At 43.5% G+C, this 14,598-nt stretch overlaps 1 protein-coding gene across 1 annotated transcript in view; it reads right to left on the bottom strand.

Annotated features, from left to right (window-relative positions):
- The window catches only part of LOC142254504 (solute carrier family 13 member 1-like), a 244,630-nt gene that overhangs the window by 109,257 nt on the left and 120,775 nt on the right, over window positions 1–14,598 (bottom strand). The window contains exon 8 of the mRNA XM_075325593.1: window positions 7,756–7,904. Coding sequence (XP_075181708.1) covers window positions 7,756–7,904 — 149 coding nt within the window. The remainder of the gene's footprint in view (window positions 1–7,755; window positions 7,905–14,598) is intronic.

The following is a 14,598-nucleotide window of genomic DNA, read 5'->3' on the forward strand; positions in this document are numbered from 1 at the left end:
TGTCAAGAGGAGCAACGCTCTGCAGACTGACACAAGCAGGGAGATATACAGTATACCACGCTGCCCCACTGAGCTGCTAGGAGGAGAGGCCAGGTGTGAGCACACACAAGTAAGGGAGTGGCGGCAGCGGTGGGGGGGTTGGTGGTGGCGGGGGCAAAGCGGTGGGGGCTGTGGAGCAGCGACGGCGGCGGGGGGGAGTAGCGTACCGGTAGCTTCGGACTGGCTAAGGAGCTCTCACCTGCAGCCTGGACTGATCTCAGAGGTTGCAGGACTGTACTGCGAGTGCCGAGTGATTGATTCCCCGGCGATTGGGTGCAGTTCATATCAGCTGCAGACAGGCCGGGCTGATCTCCGGAGTTCAGGTGAGAGCACCGGAGATCAGCTTGGGATGTCTGCAGCTGTCATGAACTGCACCACAATCGCCGGGGAATCAATCACTCGGCACTCACGGTACAGTTCAGGCTGCACACCGGAGCTCAGGTGAGAGCTCCGGAGTTGAATGCAGGTAACCGCAGCCAGGACTGGCATTACTGGAGATTACTCCGGGAGTCAGTCAGACGCTGCGTACCGGTATTCACTCATCCCGGTGGGTGACAGGGGGGAAGCTCCAGACGGCGCTGATCTCCTCCCTCTGCTGTGATCTGGACAGCCCAGGGGGCGTGTCCAGGTCACAGCAGACGCCTACTCTATGTTCATCTATGGGGTCGGATCCTGACCACTGTTCTCTATGCACAGGGGGCTGCCATAAAGGAGGTGACTAGCTGTCGTTACACACAGCAAATCCAACATGGCAGCCCCCAGTGCCTTCAGTAAAACTAGAATTAAATAAAAACTAAATAAGCAGTGATTTTATTTTTGTATTAAAAATACTTGATTTCATAATCACTATTATTAATAGAAAAATAAAAAACCTTCCCTTTAACCCCTTCACGACCGGCCGATTTTTCGCTATCCGTTTTTTTTTTCGCCATTCTTTTTCTGAGAGATGTAACTTTTATTTTTCAGTCAATATGGTCATGTGAGGGCTCATTTTTTGCGGAACGAGCTGTACTTTTAAATGAAACCATCAGTTTTACCATATAGTGTAGTAGAAAACGGCAAAAAAATCCAAATGCAGAAAAATTGCAAAAAAAAGTGCGATAGCACTATGGTTTTTGAGATATTTTATTCACTGTGTTCACTATATGGTAAAACTGATGTGTGGGTGTGATGCCTCAGGTCAGTGCGAGTTCGTAGACACCAAACATGTATAGGTTTACTTTTATATAAGGGTTAAAAAAAAATCGGACGTTTGTCAGAAAAAAGTGGCACACGTTTTACGCCATATTCCGTGACCCGTAGCGTTCTCATTTTTCGGGATCTATGGCTCAATGATGGCTTATTTTTTGCGTCTCGAGCTGACGTTTTTAACGGTACCATTTTTGCGCAGATGCTACGTTTTGATCGCCTCTTATTGCATTTTGCGCAAAAGTTGTAGCGACAAAAAACCATCGTTTTGGCGTTTGGAATTTTTTTGCCGCTACGCCGTATACTGATAAGATTAATTGATTTTATATTTTGATAGATCGGGCGTTTCTGAACGCGGCGATACCAAATGTGTGTATATTTTTTTAACCCTTTAATTTTCAATGGGGCGAATGGGGGGTGATTTGAACTTTTAGGTTTTTTTTGTTGTTTTTTTATTTTACTAGTCCCCCTAGGGGGCTATTGAGATCAGCAATCCGATCGCTCTGCAGTATCTGCTGATCACAGCTACAAGGCTGTAAACAGCAGATACGCTCTCTTTCTCTTTTGCTGTGCCGCTGGCACAGCGAAAGTGAAAGCAAGTCAGGTGTAGTACAGGAGTCATCACATGACCCTGTGCTACCATGACAACTATCGGGAGTCACATGATCGAGTCACGTGACTTCCGGTATCGGGCGGTAAGTAAATGTTTACCGCGATCGCGCTTATAATGGCGCCGTCACATATTGACAGCGCCATATAAGGGGTTAAACGGCACGAGCAGATAACGATTCTGCTCGTGCCTAGCAGGCACACATCTCAGCTGTGAAAATCAGCTGAGATGTGTGCCGATCGCAGCATGATGCTGCCGGCAGACCGCGGGCAGTAACATTATGACCGCAAGGACGTAATTTTACGGCCCGCGGTCGTTAAGGGGTTAAGGGAATGGTGTTCAATATTTTCCTCAGTTGTCACCTTGTTTTTTTAATTAATTCTCTAACCAGACCATGACCAATCTGGACTTGCATGTTGCCGAAATGGCTGGCTTCAGGGCCCCTGCTGAAGATTCCCACATATCCCTAAGAACGCCATCTGTCTTCCTATCTAGGGGATCCCATAAACCCATTTATTCTCAAAAAGCAATGAAAACCTTTTGGATGCCTTGGAATGGCCCCATCCAATTTTGGTACTTTATTCCTGAATGATGTTGTTGGCAGGGACCCCTTTTCTCAGGCTTCTTCATTTTCTATTCATCAGGGTTTCAAATTTTTTTGCCAACAGGTAAGGCCCTTCGTTTCTTCTGATCTAGGACCCTGCACATAATTTCCTGGACCGTGTTGTGGGTTTTCTTTTCAACTAACCAACTTAGTTACATTCTCTTCTCTTCTCAAAGTACACAACTGCCGCTCCATAAACTTTCACAACCTCGCAGAAATCTCATACACCTTGATTTACACTTACTTTTTCAGTCCCTTCTCCCTCTTGCAGACATAGTATCTTTACACGATGCAGTTGCTGCTGCCACTTTATATAATACCACAATCTCTGCAGCTCCCGAATCGGCTGCCCTCCTCACATACACTAACACCTGCACGATCAACAGGCAACCTTGGCACACGAGACAGGCTAAAGAACCAAGACAGCCTTCCAATGAGCACTTCATCACATGAAAATAGTCCCTCGCCACTTTCAAGTCCGCACTCTCTGCTCAAAACAAACTTACTTCTTATCTCCAGCCTCTCTCACAATCTTCCCCACCCCACCCAGGCGCCTCCTTCCTCTCCTCTCATTTCAACTGAAGACTTTGCTTTTTTTCTTCAAGCAGAAGACTGACAACATCAGAGTACGTTTTGGCCCACAATACCAACAGCCCCTACTCATAACTACTCTGCCATCTTCCTCCAAACTACTCCGCCATCTTCCTCCAAATTCAGTTTCTCCACCATGACATACCAGCTTTCCTCTCTACTCTCAAGATCATATTTAACCACCTCTCCACTTGACCAGCTCCTGTTCCAGCTCACCCTCAATCTCGCCACAGTCTTCATCCCAACCCTAACCCATTTACTCAACCTGTTACTAACAACTGGTGTATTCCAGTTAATCGTTAAACATGCCTCGATGACACGCTTCCTCAAAAAGATATCCCTTGACCCATCCTCTATGTCAAGCTATCGCTCCAATACACTTCTCCCTTATGCCTCAAAACTAAAGGAACAGCATGTCCATCTTGAACTGTCCTCCTTCCTCTATTCCTGCTCCCTCTTTGACCGGCTACAATCTGGCTTCTGACTGCATCATTCCACTGAAACTGAATTAACTAAAGTCCCCAATGACCTACTAACCGCCAACGTCAAGAGACACTACCCTGTCCTCCTCCTCCTGGACCTGTCTTTTGCCTCTGACATAGTGGACCATTCCCTTCTACTACAGATTCTTTCATCTCTGGGCATCATAGACTTGGCCCCATCTTTGATCTACTCATACCTAACCGACCAAACTTTCATCGTCTCCCACTCTCACGCCACTTCTTCATGTCGCCCTTTATCTGTCGGTGTCCCCCAAGGTTCAGTTCTTGGACCACTGCTGTTCTCCATGTACACCTTCGGCATGGGACCATGGCTTTCAGTATCATTTCTATGCTGATAAGCAGATCTACCTCTCTGGACTGGACATCACCTCCTTACTATCGTGAATCCCACAATGGCTGTTTGTTATTTCATCTTTTTTTTCTGCTTGATTTCTAAACCTTAACATGGACAAAACAGAATTCATTATCTTTTCTTCTCCTCACTCAACCCCCTCCAACAGACCTTTCCATCAAAGTTGATGGCTGCTCACTCTCCCCAGTCCCACGCACTTGCTGCCTGGGGGTAACCCTTATCTCTGCTCTCTCCTTCGTGCCAAAACATCCAAGCCCTCTTCACCTCCTGCTGACTCAATTGAAAAACATTTCCTGGATTTGTACGTTTCTTAACCAAGAAGCTGCAAAAACACTAGTGCATGCCCTTATCTCCCACCTGGATTATTGCAACCCCCTGCTCTGTGGCCTCCCTTCTAACACTCTCGCACCCCTACAATCTATTCTAAACTATTCTGTTTAATTAATCCACCTGTTCCCTCGCTTCTCCCCGACCTCTTCTCTCTACCAATCCTTTGAAAGGCTTCCCATTGCCCAACGACTCCAGTTCAAAATCCTACCCAGGACGTACAAAGCCATCCACAACCTGTCTCCTCCGTACATCTGTGACCAAGACTCCAGGTACTTACCTGAAAATAACCTCCGATCTTCACAAGATCTCCTACTTGAACTCCCCTCGCATCTCTTCTCCCCACAAATCGCATTCAAGATTTCACCCATGCATCCCCAATACTCTGGAACTCTTTGCCTCAATATCAGACTCTCGCTTACCTTGGAAAGCTTCAAAAGGAACCTAAAGACCCACCTCTTCTGACAAGTCAACAACCTGCAGTAACCCTCAGTCTGCTATAGCGCCACATGACCATCTCCATCCTCACCTACTGTATCTTCAGCCATCCCTAGTAGACTAAGAACTCACGGGCAGCGTCCTCTCTCTCCTCCTGTACCTGTCTGTGCTTTGTATTGTTTATGATTATTGTAATTTCTCCTCTTTTCACATGTAAAGCGCCATATAAGAAATGTCGCATAAATAACAATAAAAAAAAAAATAGACCTAACTGCATTACCCAAACTGTCTGTATCCCCATTAGGGAAACAATAGCGTTCTCTCGTCTCGCCATCTGAAAATGAATACACTACAGTTCAAAAGATTAGGGTCACTTAGATGTTTCCTTATTTTTGAAAGAAAAGCACATTTTTTTTTCAATGAAGCTAACATTAAACAGAAATACACTTTATAAATTGTTAATGTGGTAAATGAGTATTCTAGCTTCAAGCGCCTGGTTTTTAATGCAATATCTACATAGGTGTATAAAGGCCCATTTCCAACAACCACAAATCCAGTGTTCTAATGGTACACTGTTTGCTAACTGTTTTAGAAATCACTTGAAACACCTTGTGCAAGTATGTTAGCACAGCTGAAAACAGTTTTGCTGATTAGAGAAGTTATAAAACGGACCTTCCTTTGAGCTAGTTGAGAATCTGGAGATTTACATTTGTTGGTTTCAGTAAACTCTCAAAATGGCCAGAAAAAGAGAACTTTCATGTGAAACTCGACAGTGTATTCTTGTTCTTAGAAATGAAGGATATTTCATGTGAGAAATTACCAAGAAACTGAAGATTTCCTACAACAGTGTGTACTACTCCCTTCAGAGGAGAGCACAAACAGGCTCTAACCAGAGTAGAAAGAGAAGTGGGAGGCCCCGCTGCACAACTGAGCAACAAGATAAGTACATTAGATTCTCTAGTTTGAGAAATCGATGCCTCACAGGTCCTCAACTGCTAGCTTCATTAAATACTACCCGCAAAACGCCAGTGTCAACGTCCACAGTGAAGAGGCGACTCCGAGATGCTGGCCTTCAGAGCAGAGTGGCAAAGAAATAGCCATATCTGAGACTGGCTAATAAAAGGAACAGATTAATATGGGCAAAAGAACACAGATATTGGACAGAGGAAGATTGGAAAAGAATGTTATGGACAGACGAATCTAAGTTTGAGGTGTTTGGATCACACAAAAGAACATTTGTGAGATGCAGAACAGCTGAAAAGATGCTGGAAGAGTGCATGACGCTATCTGTCAAGCATGCATGGTGGAGGTAATGTGATGTTCTGGGGTTGCTTTGATGCTGGGAAATTGGGACATTTGTACAAGGTAAAAAGGTATTTTGAATAAGAAAAGCTATCACTCCATTTGGCAACACCATGCCATACCCTGTGGACAGTGCTTGATTGGAGCCAATTTCATCCTACAAAGGACAATGACCCAAAGCACACCTCCAAATTATGCATGAACTATTTTAGGGAAGAAGCAGGCAGCTGGTATGCTATCTGTAATGGAGTGGCCAGCCCAGTCACCAGATGTCAACCCTATTGAGCTGTTGTGGGAGCAGCTTCACCGTATGGTACGCAAAAAGTGCCCAACAAGCCAATCCAACATGTGGGAGGGGCTTCTGGAAGCATGGGGTGAAATGTCTTCAGATTACCTCCGCAAGTTAACAGCTAGAATGTCAAAGGTCTGCAAAGCTGAAATTGCTGCAAAGGGAGCGTTCTTTGACAAAAGCAAAGTTTGAAAGAGAAAGTTATTATTTCAAGTTAAACAATTATTTCTAACCTAGTCAATGTCTGGACTGTATTTTTTATTCATTATGCAACTCATTTGATAAATAAAAGTATGATTTTTCATGGAAAAGAAAATTATCTGGGTGACCCCAAACTTTTGAACTGTAGTGTACACATTCACCCTCTGACCTGTCAAACATGTCTGACAGAGGGAACGATTTCCTGGTTTTCCTGATTATTTTTTAATACCTTCCTCATTAGTCTGGGAGAGAGATTTTAAGGAGTTCTTGACCTCTGCCCTCATGATGGACCTTAGATCTGAGGCAAAGCTAGGAGATTCCTCACAGTCTGTTCAATACAAGACTGATATAGTATTTTTAGGCCAGGAACTCGCTAACCCTATTTTACTTATTCATTATTCTTCATCTTGGCTACACATTTTCTGGATCTTTCCTAGCCAAAACAATAAGAAAAGTTCCCTATTACAAAAGTGAACTTTCCAGAAGATGTAATCAGGCTACCGAATTAGGAGGAAGAACCAGGTCACCCAAAATGTTTCCTCTGGAAGTGATGGATCCCTCTTCCTTGTCAGGATCCACATCATTGGATCTGTGGCTTCGTGCTGTCACACTTGCTTCCGGGTCCAAAGTCAGTGCAGCGAATATTCATGAGGCATAATCAGCGGGACCCGAAAGCACCAGCAGTGCTGGAGAGGCAAGTATAAAAGGGTGTCCTCCGGTACGTGTCTCACTCATGTCACACAAATCACATCAGTGTGCGGTCCATGTGACATCCGTGCAGCCGGTCAAAAACAGACATGTCGCCATGTAGAGCACATTGAAACGTGTGTGCTCCACACGGACCATGTCAAAACACGGATTTGTAAACAAACCCATTGAATTTAATGGGACTACGTGTACCTGTGTCTCCGGTAGAAACGGATACCACACATACCGGAGACACGGATGTGTGTGAAGGGGGCCTAAGAGGGACACCGCCTGACTGCTAGAGGTCAGACTGCATTTTAAATGCAGTACCTGACAAACAGCCCATCCCTCCACGCCACCTCCTCTGGTCTTTCCCCGAAAGTAAAATATAGTTACAGGTCAATATCACCAGAATGCACGTCAGTAGGGTGCACCAAAGTGCACGCATCCCGTGCATGTGCAGAGAAAAGACACGTCGCCTTCACACACCACAGGAAAAATGTGCGTTAATACCTTTAATTCTAACTGTGTGTCTAACAGAAAGATGGACTGTGCCACTGACAAACACTGCTAATGTGTACATGAATAATATACGAAATGTGGCATATATTAAAAATCACTCACGTTTCAAATTGCTCAATAAATATGAGATTTGTGGAAGTCCCCGTCAGTGTGGCCATTCCTCCAATGGTGGAAGAATATGCAATTCCCAGCGAAAAAGCTTTGCACATCATATGATCACGTTTAGTCCTATAGAACCGTCCAGACTTGGTCTGCACAAAAAAAAAATGGATTAAAATTTATTTTAACAAAGCCCCTGCCCCACAGTCACAGCTGCAATCAATGTGTTCTGCTCATACAAGTCTACTGTTGTGCATTTTCTATACTCAGCTTATCTACTTGAATTGACTAGAGTAATAAGACTTTGCATATTGCATTGTTTTAGAAAAACAGCTAATACACTAGATGTAATAGTGAGATTATCTGAATGCCATGTGTTGGCACTTTATTTTTGTCTTCCAGCAGATATGTACCTTTGTGTGCAAGATAGATAGATCAAAAATATCAATGCAACACTTGTGTTTGCTTCCATTTTTCATGAGCTGAAATCAAAGATCTACATCTTTTTCTATCTACACCAAAGGCCATTTCTGTCAAATATTGTTCACAAATGTGTCTAAATCTGTGTTAGTGATCACTTCTTTGCCGAGACAATACATCCACCTCACAGGTGTGCCATACCAAGATGCTGATTAGACAGCATGATTATTGCACAGGTGTGCATTTGGCTGGCCACAATAAACGGCCACTCTAAAATGTGCAGTATTATCAAACAGCACAATGCCACAGATGTCGCAAGTTTTAGGGAGAGTGCAATTGGCATGCTGACTGTAGGAATGTCCACCAGATCTGTTGCCCATGAAATGAATGTTCATTTATCTACCATAAGCCATCTCCAAAGGTGTTTCAGAGAATTTGGCAGTACATTCAACTGGCCTCATAACTGCAGACAACATGTAACCACACCAGCCTGGAACCTCAGCATCAAGCATCTTCACCTCCAAGATTGTCCGAGACCAGCCACCCAGACAGCTGCTGTAACAATCGCTTTGCATAACCAAAGAATTTCTGCACAAACCGTCAGAATCTGTCTCAGGAAAGCTCGTCTGCTGCCAGTCTTCCTCATCTGGGTCTCCTCCTGACTGCAGTTCATTGTCGTTGTAACCGACTTGAGTGGGCAAAGGCTCACATTTGATGGCGTCTGGCATGTTGGACAGGTGTTCTCTTCACAGATGAATCCCATTTCACTGCAGATGGCAGACTGGCAGATGGTGGACACAACAAATACTAACTGGTTTCCTGACCCCCATGGACATTTCTAATACTGTAAAACCAGGGTTGTGGAGTCGGTAAGCCAAACCTTCGACTCAGACTCCTCAATTTCCCTTGCACCAACTCAGACTCCGACTCTCACATATATTGCTTATAGTGAAGTGAAAAATGTATTGTAGTACAATGTGAACATCAGACATTTAATATTTTTTATGATACAATAATCAAGATATTTAGATAGAACATAAAATATATTTATTGGAATACAACTTTAGAACACAAAAAACTGTAATAAATTGTAAATATGTTAAATATGTAATATTACAGTTTTTGTGTTCTAAAGTTGAATTCCAATAAATATATTTTATGTTCTATCTAAATATCTTGATTATTGTATCATAAAAATGATTAAATGTCTGATGTTCACATTGTACTACAATATATTTTTCACTTAAATATAAGCAATATACTAAATGTTATTATTTAGAATGTTTTTTGTTGAAAACTGTTTTTTTCCACTTACGTAGTGTTATATATAACACTATATAATAAACTATGTAGTACACTATGTAAGTGGCAAAAAACAGTTTTCAACAAAAACAGGCTAAATAACATTTGTGCAGTCTATGAATTTGTTGTAAGAAATAGAATTGCTTCCATCAGATCCTCCTTCATAGATGACCTCAAATCTGACCTAATAAATTTTAAGGCTAGAGAACAACCTCTCTACACTAACTTGGGTTGGAGGCAAAGCCGTAACCACATGGGCAACATCTCTAACAATTTCCGGGTATAAAGGAATTGCCTCATGCAGAGTCAGTTTTGATGAACGGTTGAAATTTTCTATTTCTTTGAGAGCAAGTGAAAAATTTTGCTGAAATATGGTCAATCTGCTACTATAGGAGACTGAGTTAAATCTTTTTCCTTGCGGCAACACTTTGCTGCTCCATGTCATCCAAATACTTGTCAAAGTTAAACTCCTCATCTGATGAGGATGACATATGGCAGCAGTAGCACTGTCAGGCCCCAAGTCCTCTTGTGCCTGGCAGTCCTGTAGCCGCTCATCCTAACTGCTACCTCACTCAAAGATTCTTTTCCTTTAGTAAGCTGTTGATCATCAAGCAGTATACGATGACTTGGGTCCACATAAACAGCAGCCAGAAGAATTTTATTTTCCAATAGCTGTGTCTCTCTCCGTTTCATTGAAGCAGAAATGCCATCTGCGATTAAATCTCCTCTTTGGGACAGGCAAAATAGCAAGTTCTTCCACTCCCTTATGAAAATGCCAGGAGTTAAATCCTCAGCTTGTAATTTTTTAGTCACGGTAAATGGGGGATTAAGCAATTCCTTCAATTCAGCCACCTGTGTCTATTGACCTTCATTTAAGGTTACTCGAGGGTTCATCATATCTATAAGAAATTATTTTAGTTCAAGCAATCGCTCAGTCATTAAATAAGTGCTGCCTCACCGAGTGGCTTGATCAACAATTGCCCCTTTTCCAGCACGTCTCTTCAAGATGGAATCAATTTTAGGGGTTCTGGCGGCAATAACCAACTTCCTCACTTTTCTAATCAGATTTCTAGCATGTCCGCCCAGTTTCACACGTCCGGATTTTCGCTGGTTTGGCGGATGTGGCGCACGCTAGTACAGTACGATACAGTACAGTGGCAGCGCCACAACTTCCGGGTCACATGCTGCAGTCACATGAAAGCATGTGACCGTCGTTTGTCGTGCTGCCACTATACTGTATACACTGTACTGGAGTGCGCCGCATCCGCCAAACTGGCGAAAAGACGGATGTGTGAAACCGGGGTCCCTCTTGCACACTCTCTTTTATTGCCAGCTGCAGCGTGTGCACAACACAGCGCATGTGATGAATATGAAAGTGTTTTGAAGCAGCTTCAACAAGATCATCTAATTCTAAAGTATCATTTTGCTGTTCTTCTGTTGTAATATCTGTTTGTTCCTCAGTTACATGAACAGCACTGTGGCCTTCCATCTCACACATACTAAATCCTAAATTTTCTTCTAGCTGTTGTTCATTCCTCTCATTCATCAGTTTAATTGTACTTATGTTTGAAGCATTGTCCGTTACAATAGCAAGAACCTGTTCTTTTTTGCGTTCCTAACTTGCAGAACTTTTTCCACTAAGGCCTGGAGAAACTGGCCGGTGTGATGAGCTTTAGTATCTTTTACTGCCAGTGTCTTACTAACAATTTCTTTCTTGTAACAAACATATCGAACATTGATGGCAAAATAATTCAGTGAAATGCAGTGACTCTGGCATCCAGCAAAGGCAATGGGTTTCAAGATAGGACATTCAGACACAGCGTTTAGTGAGGATCCTCACAAAGAATGAGCAGTCAGTTTGTGTGGTGTTTTTCTAATCTGCTTTTGCTATTGAAAGCATTATTTATGAGCTCAAAAACATTTCAGGTGATGCGGTTTTTAAAAAGCTGATCTGCTTTTGCAGCTGAAAAATGTATCCTCAAAAAACGCAGCAAAAACGCTGTGTGAATGCAGCCTTAGATCAGGAATAGAACAGACATTTATAGGACATTTCATAAGTTTCCCAAATTCCTATGAAAAAATTTTCATCACACTCTGCATTGCACTAGTGTCGCCAATTTATTATATATTTTAGGAGTCGTAGTCGGTGCATTTTATACCGACTCCACCAAAATGAGCTCCGACTCCACGACTCCCACTCAGACTCCACAGCCCTGTGTAAAACTGCACATTTTAAAGTTGCCTTTTATTGTGGCCAGCCTAAGGCACACCTGTGCAATAATCATGATGTTGAATCAGCATCTTAAATGCATTCCCTGTGAGGTAGATGGAGAAGAGCTCACTAACAGAGATTTAGGCAAATTTGTGAACAATATTTGAGAAAATAAGCCCTTTTGTGTACAAAGAAAGTCTTGGATCTTTGAGTTCAGCTCCTGAATAATGGAGCAAAAACAAAACCGTTGCGTTTATATTTTTGTCCAGTGTACGTACTGAGCAAACATACAGTGTGTCCACCCATATCCTGTCCACCGCCATTAATATGAGAACGGCAGCAGCTATAGGCATAGAAGTGGTGTCTAGGTATAGTAAAGTAGCCACGCGCTACGCAATGAAACCACCTATAGCGCCACCTGGTGGAAAACAACGGAGTTAGCATTTTTATCTCGAAAATGGAATGAGATAGAGAAAAAAGAGTGAATTAAAGTTGTAGGGCATCATCAATTCTATAAGAATCGACACCTTGCATACAGAAATGCTATGATTAGAACGTGTAAAACTCACAAGCCGGCGGACGTGAAGCGATACCTCATGGAGACCTTCCTACAAGTCATTGGGTATGGTGGCTGCGTAGAGTGGCCTCCATGCTCACCTGACCTGACCCCATTGGACTTCTTTCTGTGAGGTCACATCAAAGAGCAGGTGGATGCGACCCCTCCACCAACATTGCAGGACCTACGACGACATATCACAGATGCTTGTGCAAACGTGTCTCCTACCATATTACACAACGTGCAGCAAGATACAGTATGCTGTCCAGAGTCCAGATGTGTATTGCATCTGACGGTGGCCACTTTGAGCATCAAAGTTAAATGAGCGCCATATGCGTGACCAGCATTCAATGTTTTGGGGGGTGGAGGGGGTCATGGGTTTCATATCATAGCATTTCTGTATGTAAGGTGTCGATTCGTATTGAATTGATGATGCCCTACAATTTTTTAATTCACTTTTTTCTCTATCTCGTTCCGTTTACAAGATAAAAATTCTAACTCCATTGTTTTCCACCAGGTGGCGCTGTAGGTGGTTTCATTGTGTAGCGCATGGCTACTTTACTATACCTAGACACCACTTCTATGCCTATAGCTGCCGCCGTTCTCAAGTTAATGGCGGTGGACAGGATATGGGTGGCACACTGTATACAACTATAATAGACATAGATAACCATGTCTGAATCTGTGGAACAGCTTCCACAAGCCAAGAAGGCTGTTTTTAACCATGTCTGAATAAAAAGGAACATATTACTTGGTAGTATCCTCATATTTTTCCTTTCCTCTATAATAGATATACTGAGCAAAAATTTGATATACTGTAACAGGACGACTGGTATGTATCACAGATGTTGTGTAAACCTGGATGTTCGTTCTGATACTTTTAGTGCCACAAAGCTTGCTAGGGCGCATCAGGGCTAGGTTGTACGAATAGCTGGAGGGATGTGCGGGTCTGGCTATCCACAGATCTCCACCCATGGGTGTGCCTCACCTGTTAAGATGGAGACTCTTTAGCATGTGTTCAGTGTGTGAGGGCTGCTAAGTGAGCATGATTTCTTTTTTCCTGATGAAGGAGACGGAGATGTCTCTGAAACGCGTAGACTTGTAAAAATAAAAAGGAAGTCTTTTTATCTACGGCATCTGTGGTTTTTAGCGCGACGTAAAACCCGTTTCTTTTCTCTATATATTTTATGCCTTCAAGAAAGAACCCCATGCAGATGTGCGTGCTGACCAAAGTCAGTCGGTGAGAGCCAGGGTGACGGGACTGGGATATCTCCAGGAAAGAGTTCACTTTGAGAAGGAAGGATTGGCTCATCCTGACCAGGACCGTGGAAAGAGGTTTGAAGCTTCTCTGAAAGGTACCTCTGGAGAGGGGTGCGTATACTGGCCGGGGTCAGTGAGTGTACGGAAGCTGATATGCTTCCTGGAGACAACCTCATGCAGAGGAGTGTGTTTACTGACCTAACTGCAAATGATTCGGACTTGAATTCCGTTTGTGTATTGTATTACTGGAGCAGTGTGTCTGAGTCTGTGTGGGTGCACTGTGAATGTAACGGACTTGAAATCTGTGTGTGTTTAAGTGCGGTTTATGATGTGTAAATAAACTGGCAGGATGTAAACACTTCCTGTGTGCTACCTCGGTGAAGCAAGCCAAGTGAGTAAACCCCATCACATTCAGTGAGTGAACTATCACTCTCATATTTGTAATGATGGCAAATATGTCAGTTGACTATAATGGTGCAGACCGAGTCGCCATGTGCTCTGTCATGCACCATTTCAAGGCGTATAAGCCTACTGGAGGCAGACACCCAGATGTAGAAGACTGCACATGGCTACTCGGTTTGCACCATTATAGTCAGTCAATGGCCCCATTGGCACATTTGTCCGAATACTTTTTTCACGGGGAATTCAGACATAACCCTTGATGGGACCACTGAACAGGGGAACAAAGGAAGTGTGTAAGCACCTTAAAGGGAACCTGTCATCAGAAATTTAGCTTTCAACCTACAGGTTTCCCCCTCTGCAGCTCGTGGGCTGCATTTTAGTAAGGTTTCTATACTTTTTGTGCTCCCTTTTAAACCAAAATAAATACTATATAAAACTGTACCTTTCGGTTTGAAAATCTTGTAAATCGTCCATGGGGGCGGGCCGTGTGGCGTCCGTTGCTGTATCTTACGCCGTCCCCCATGCTTCAAATCATCCCTCAGGATGCCGCCCACTGCGCCCAAGGTCCCGTGCACGCCGGGACACCTAGTGACGTGGTCGCAAGCATGAGAGTATGGGCGGCGCTGTGATTGCATCGCAAGTGCCTGCCCATACTCTCGTGCCCGCCCTTTCCCCCACTGCCTCCAGCGTTCTG

The sequence above is a fragment of the Anomaloglossus baeobatrachus genome, chromosome 10 (assembly GCF_048569485.1).
Source record: "Anomaloglossus baeobatrachus isolate aAnoBae1 chromosome 10, aAnoBae1.hap1, whole genome shotgun sequence".
NCBI lineage: Eukaryota > Metazoa > Chordata > Amphibia > Anura > Aromobatidae > Anomaloglossus > Anomaloglossus baeobatrachus.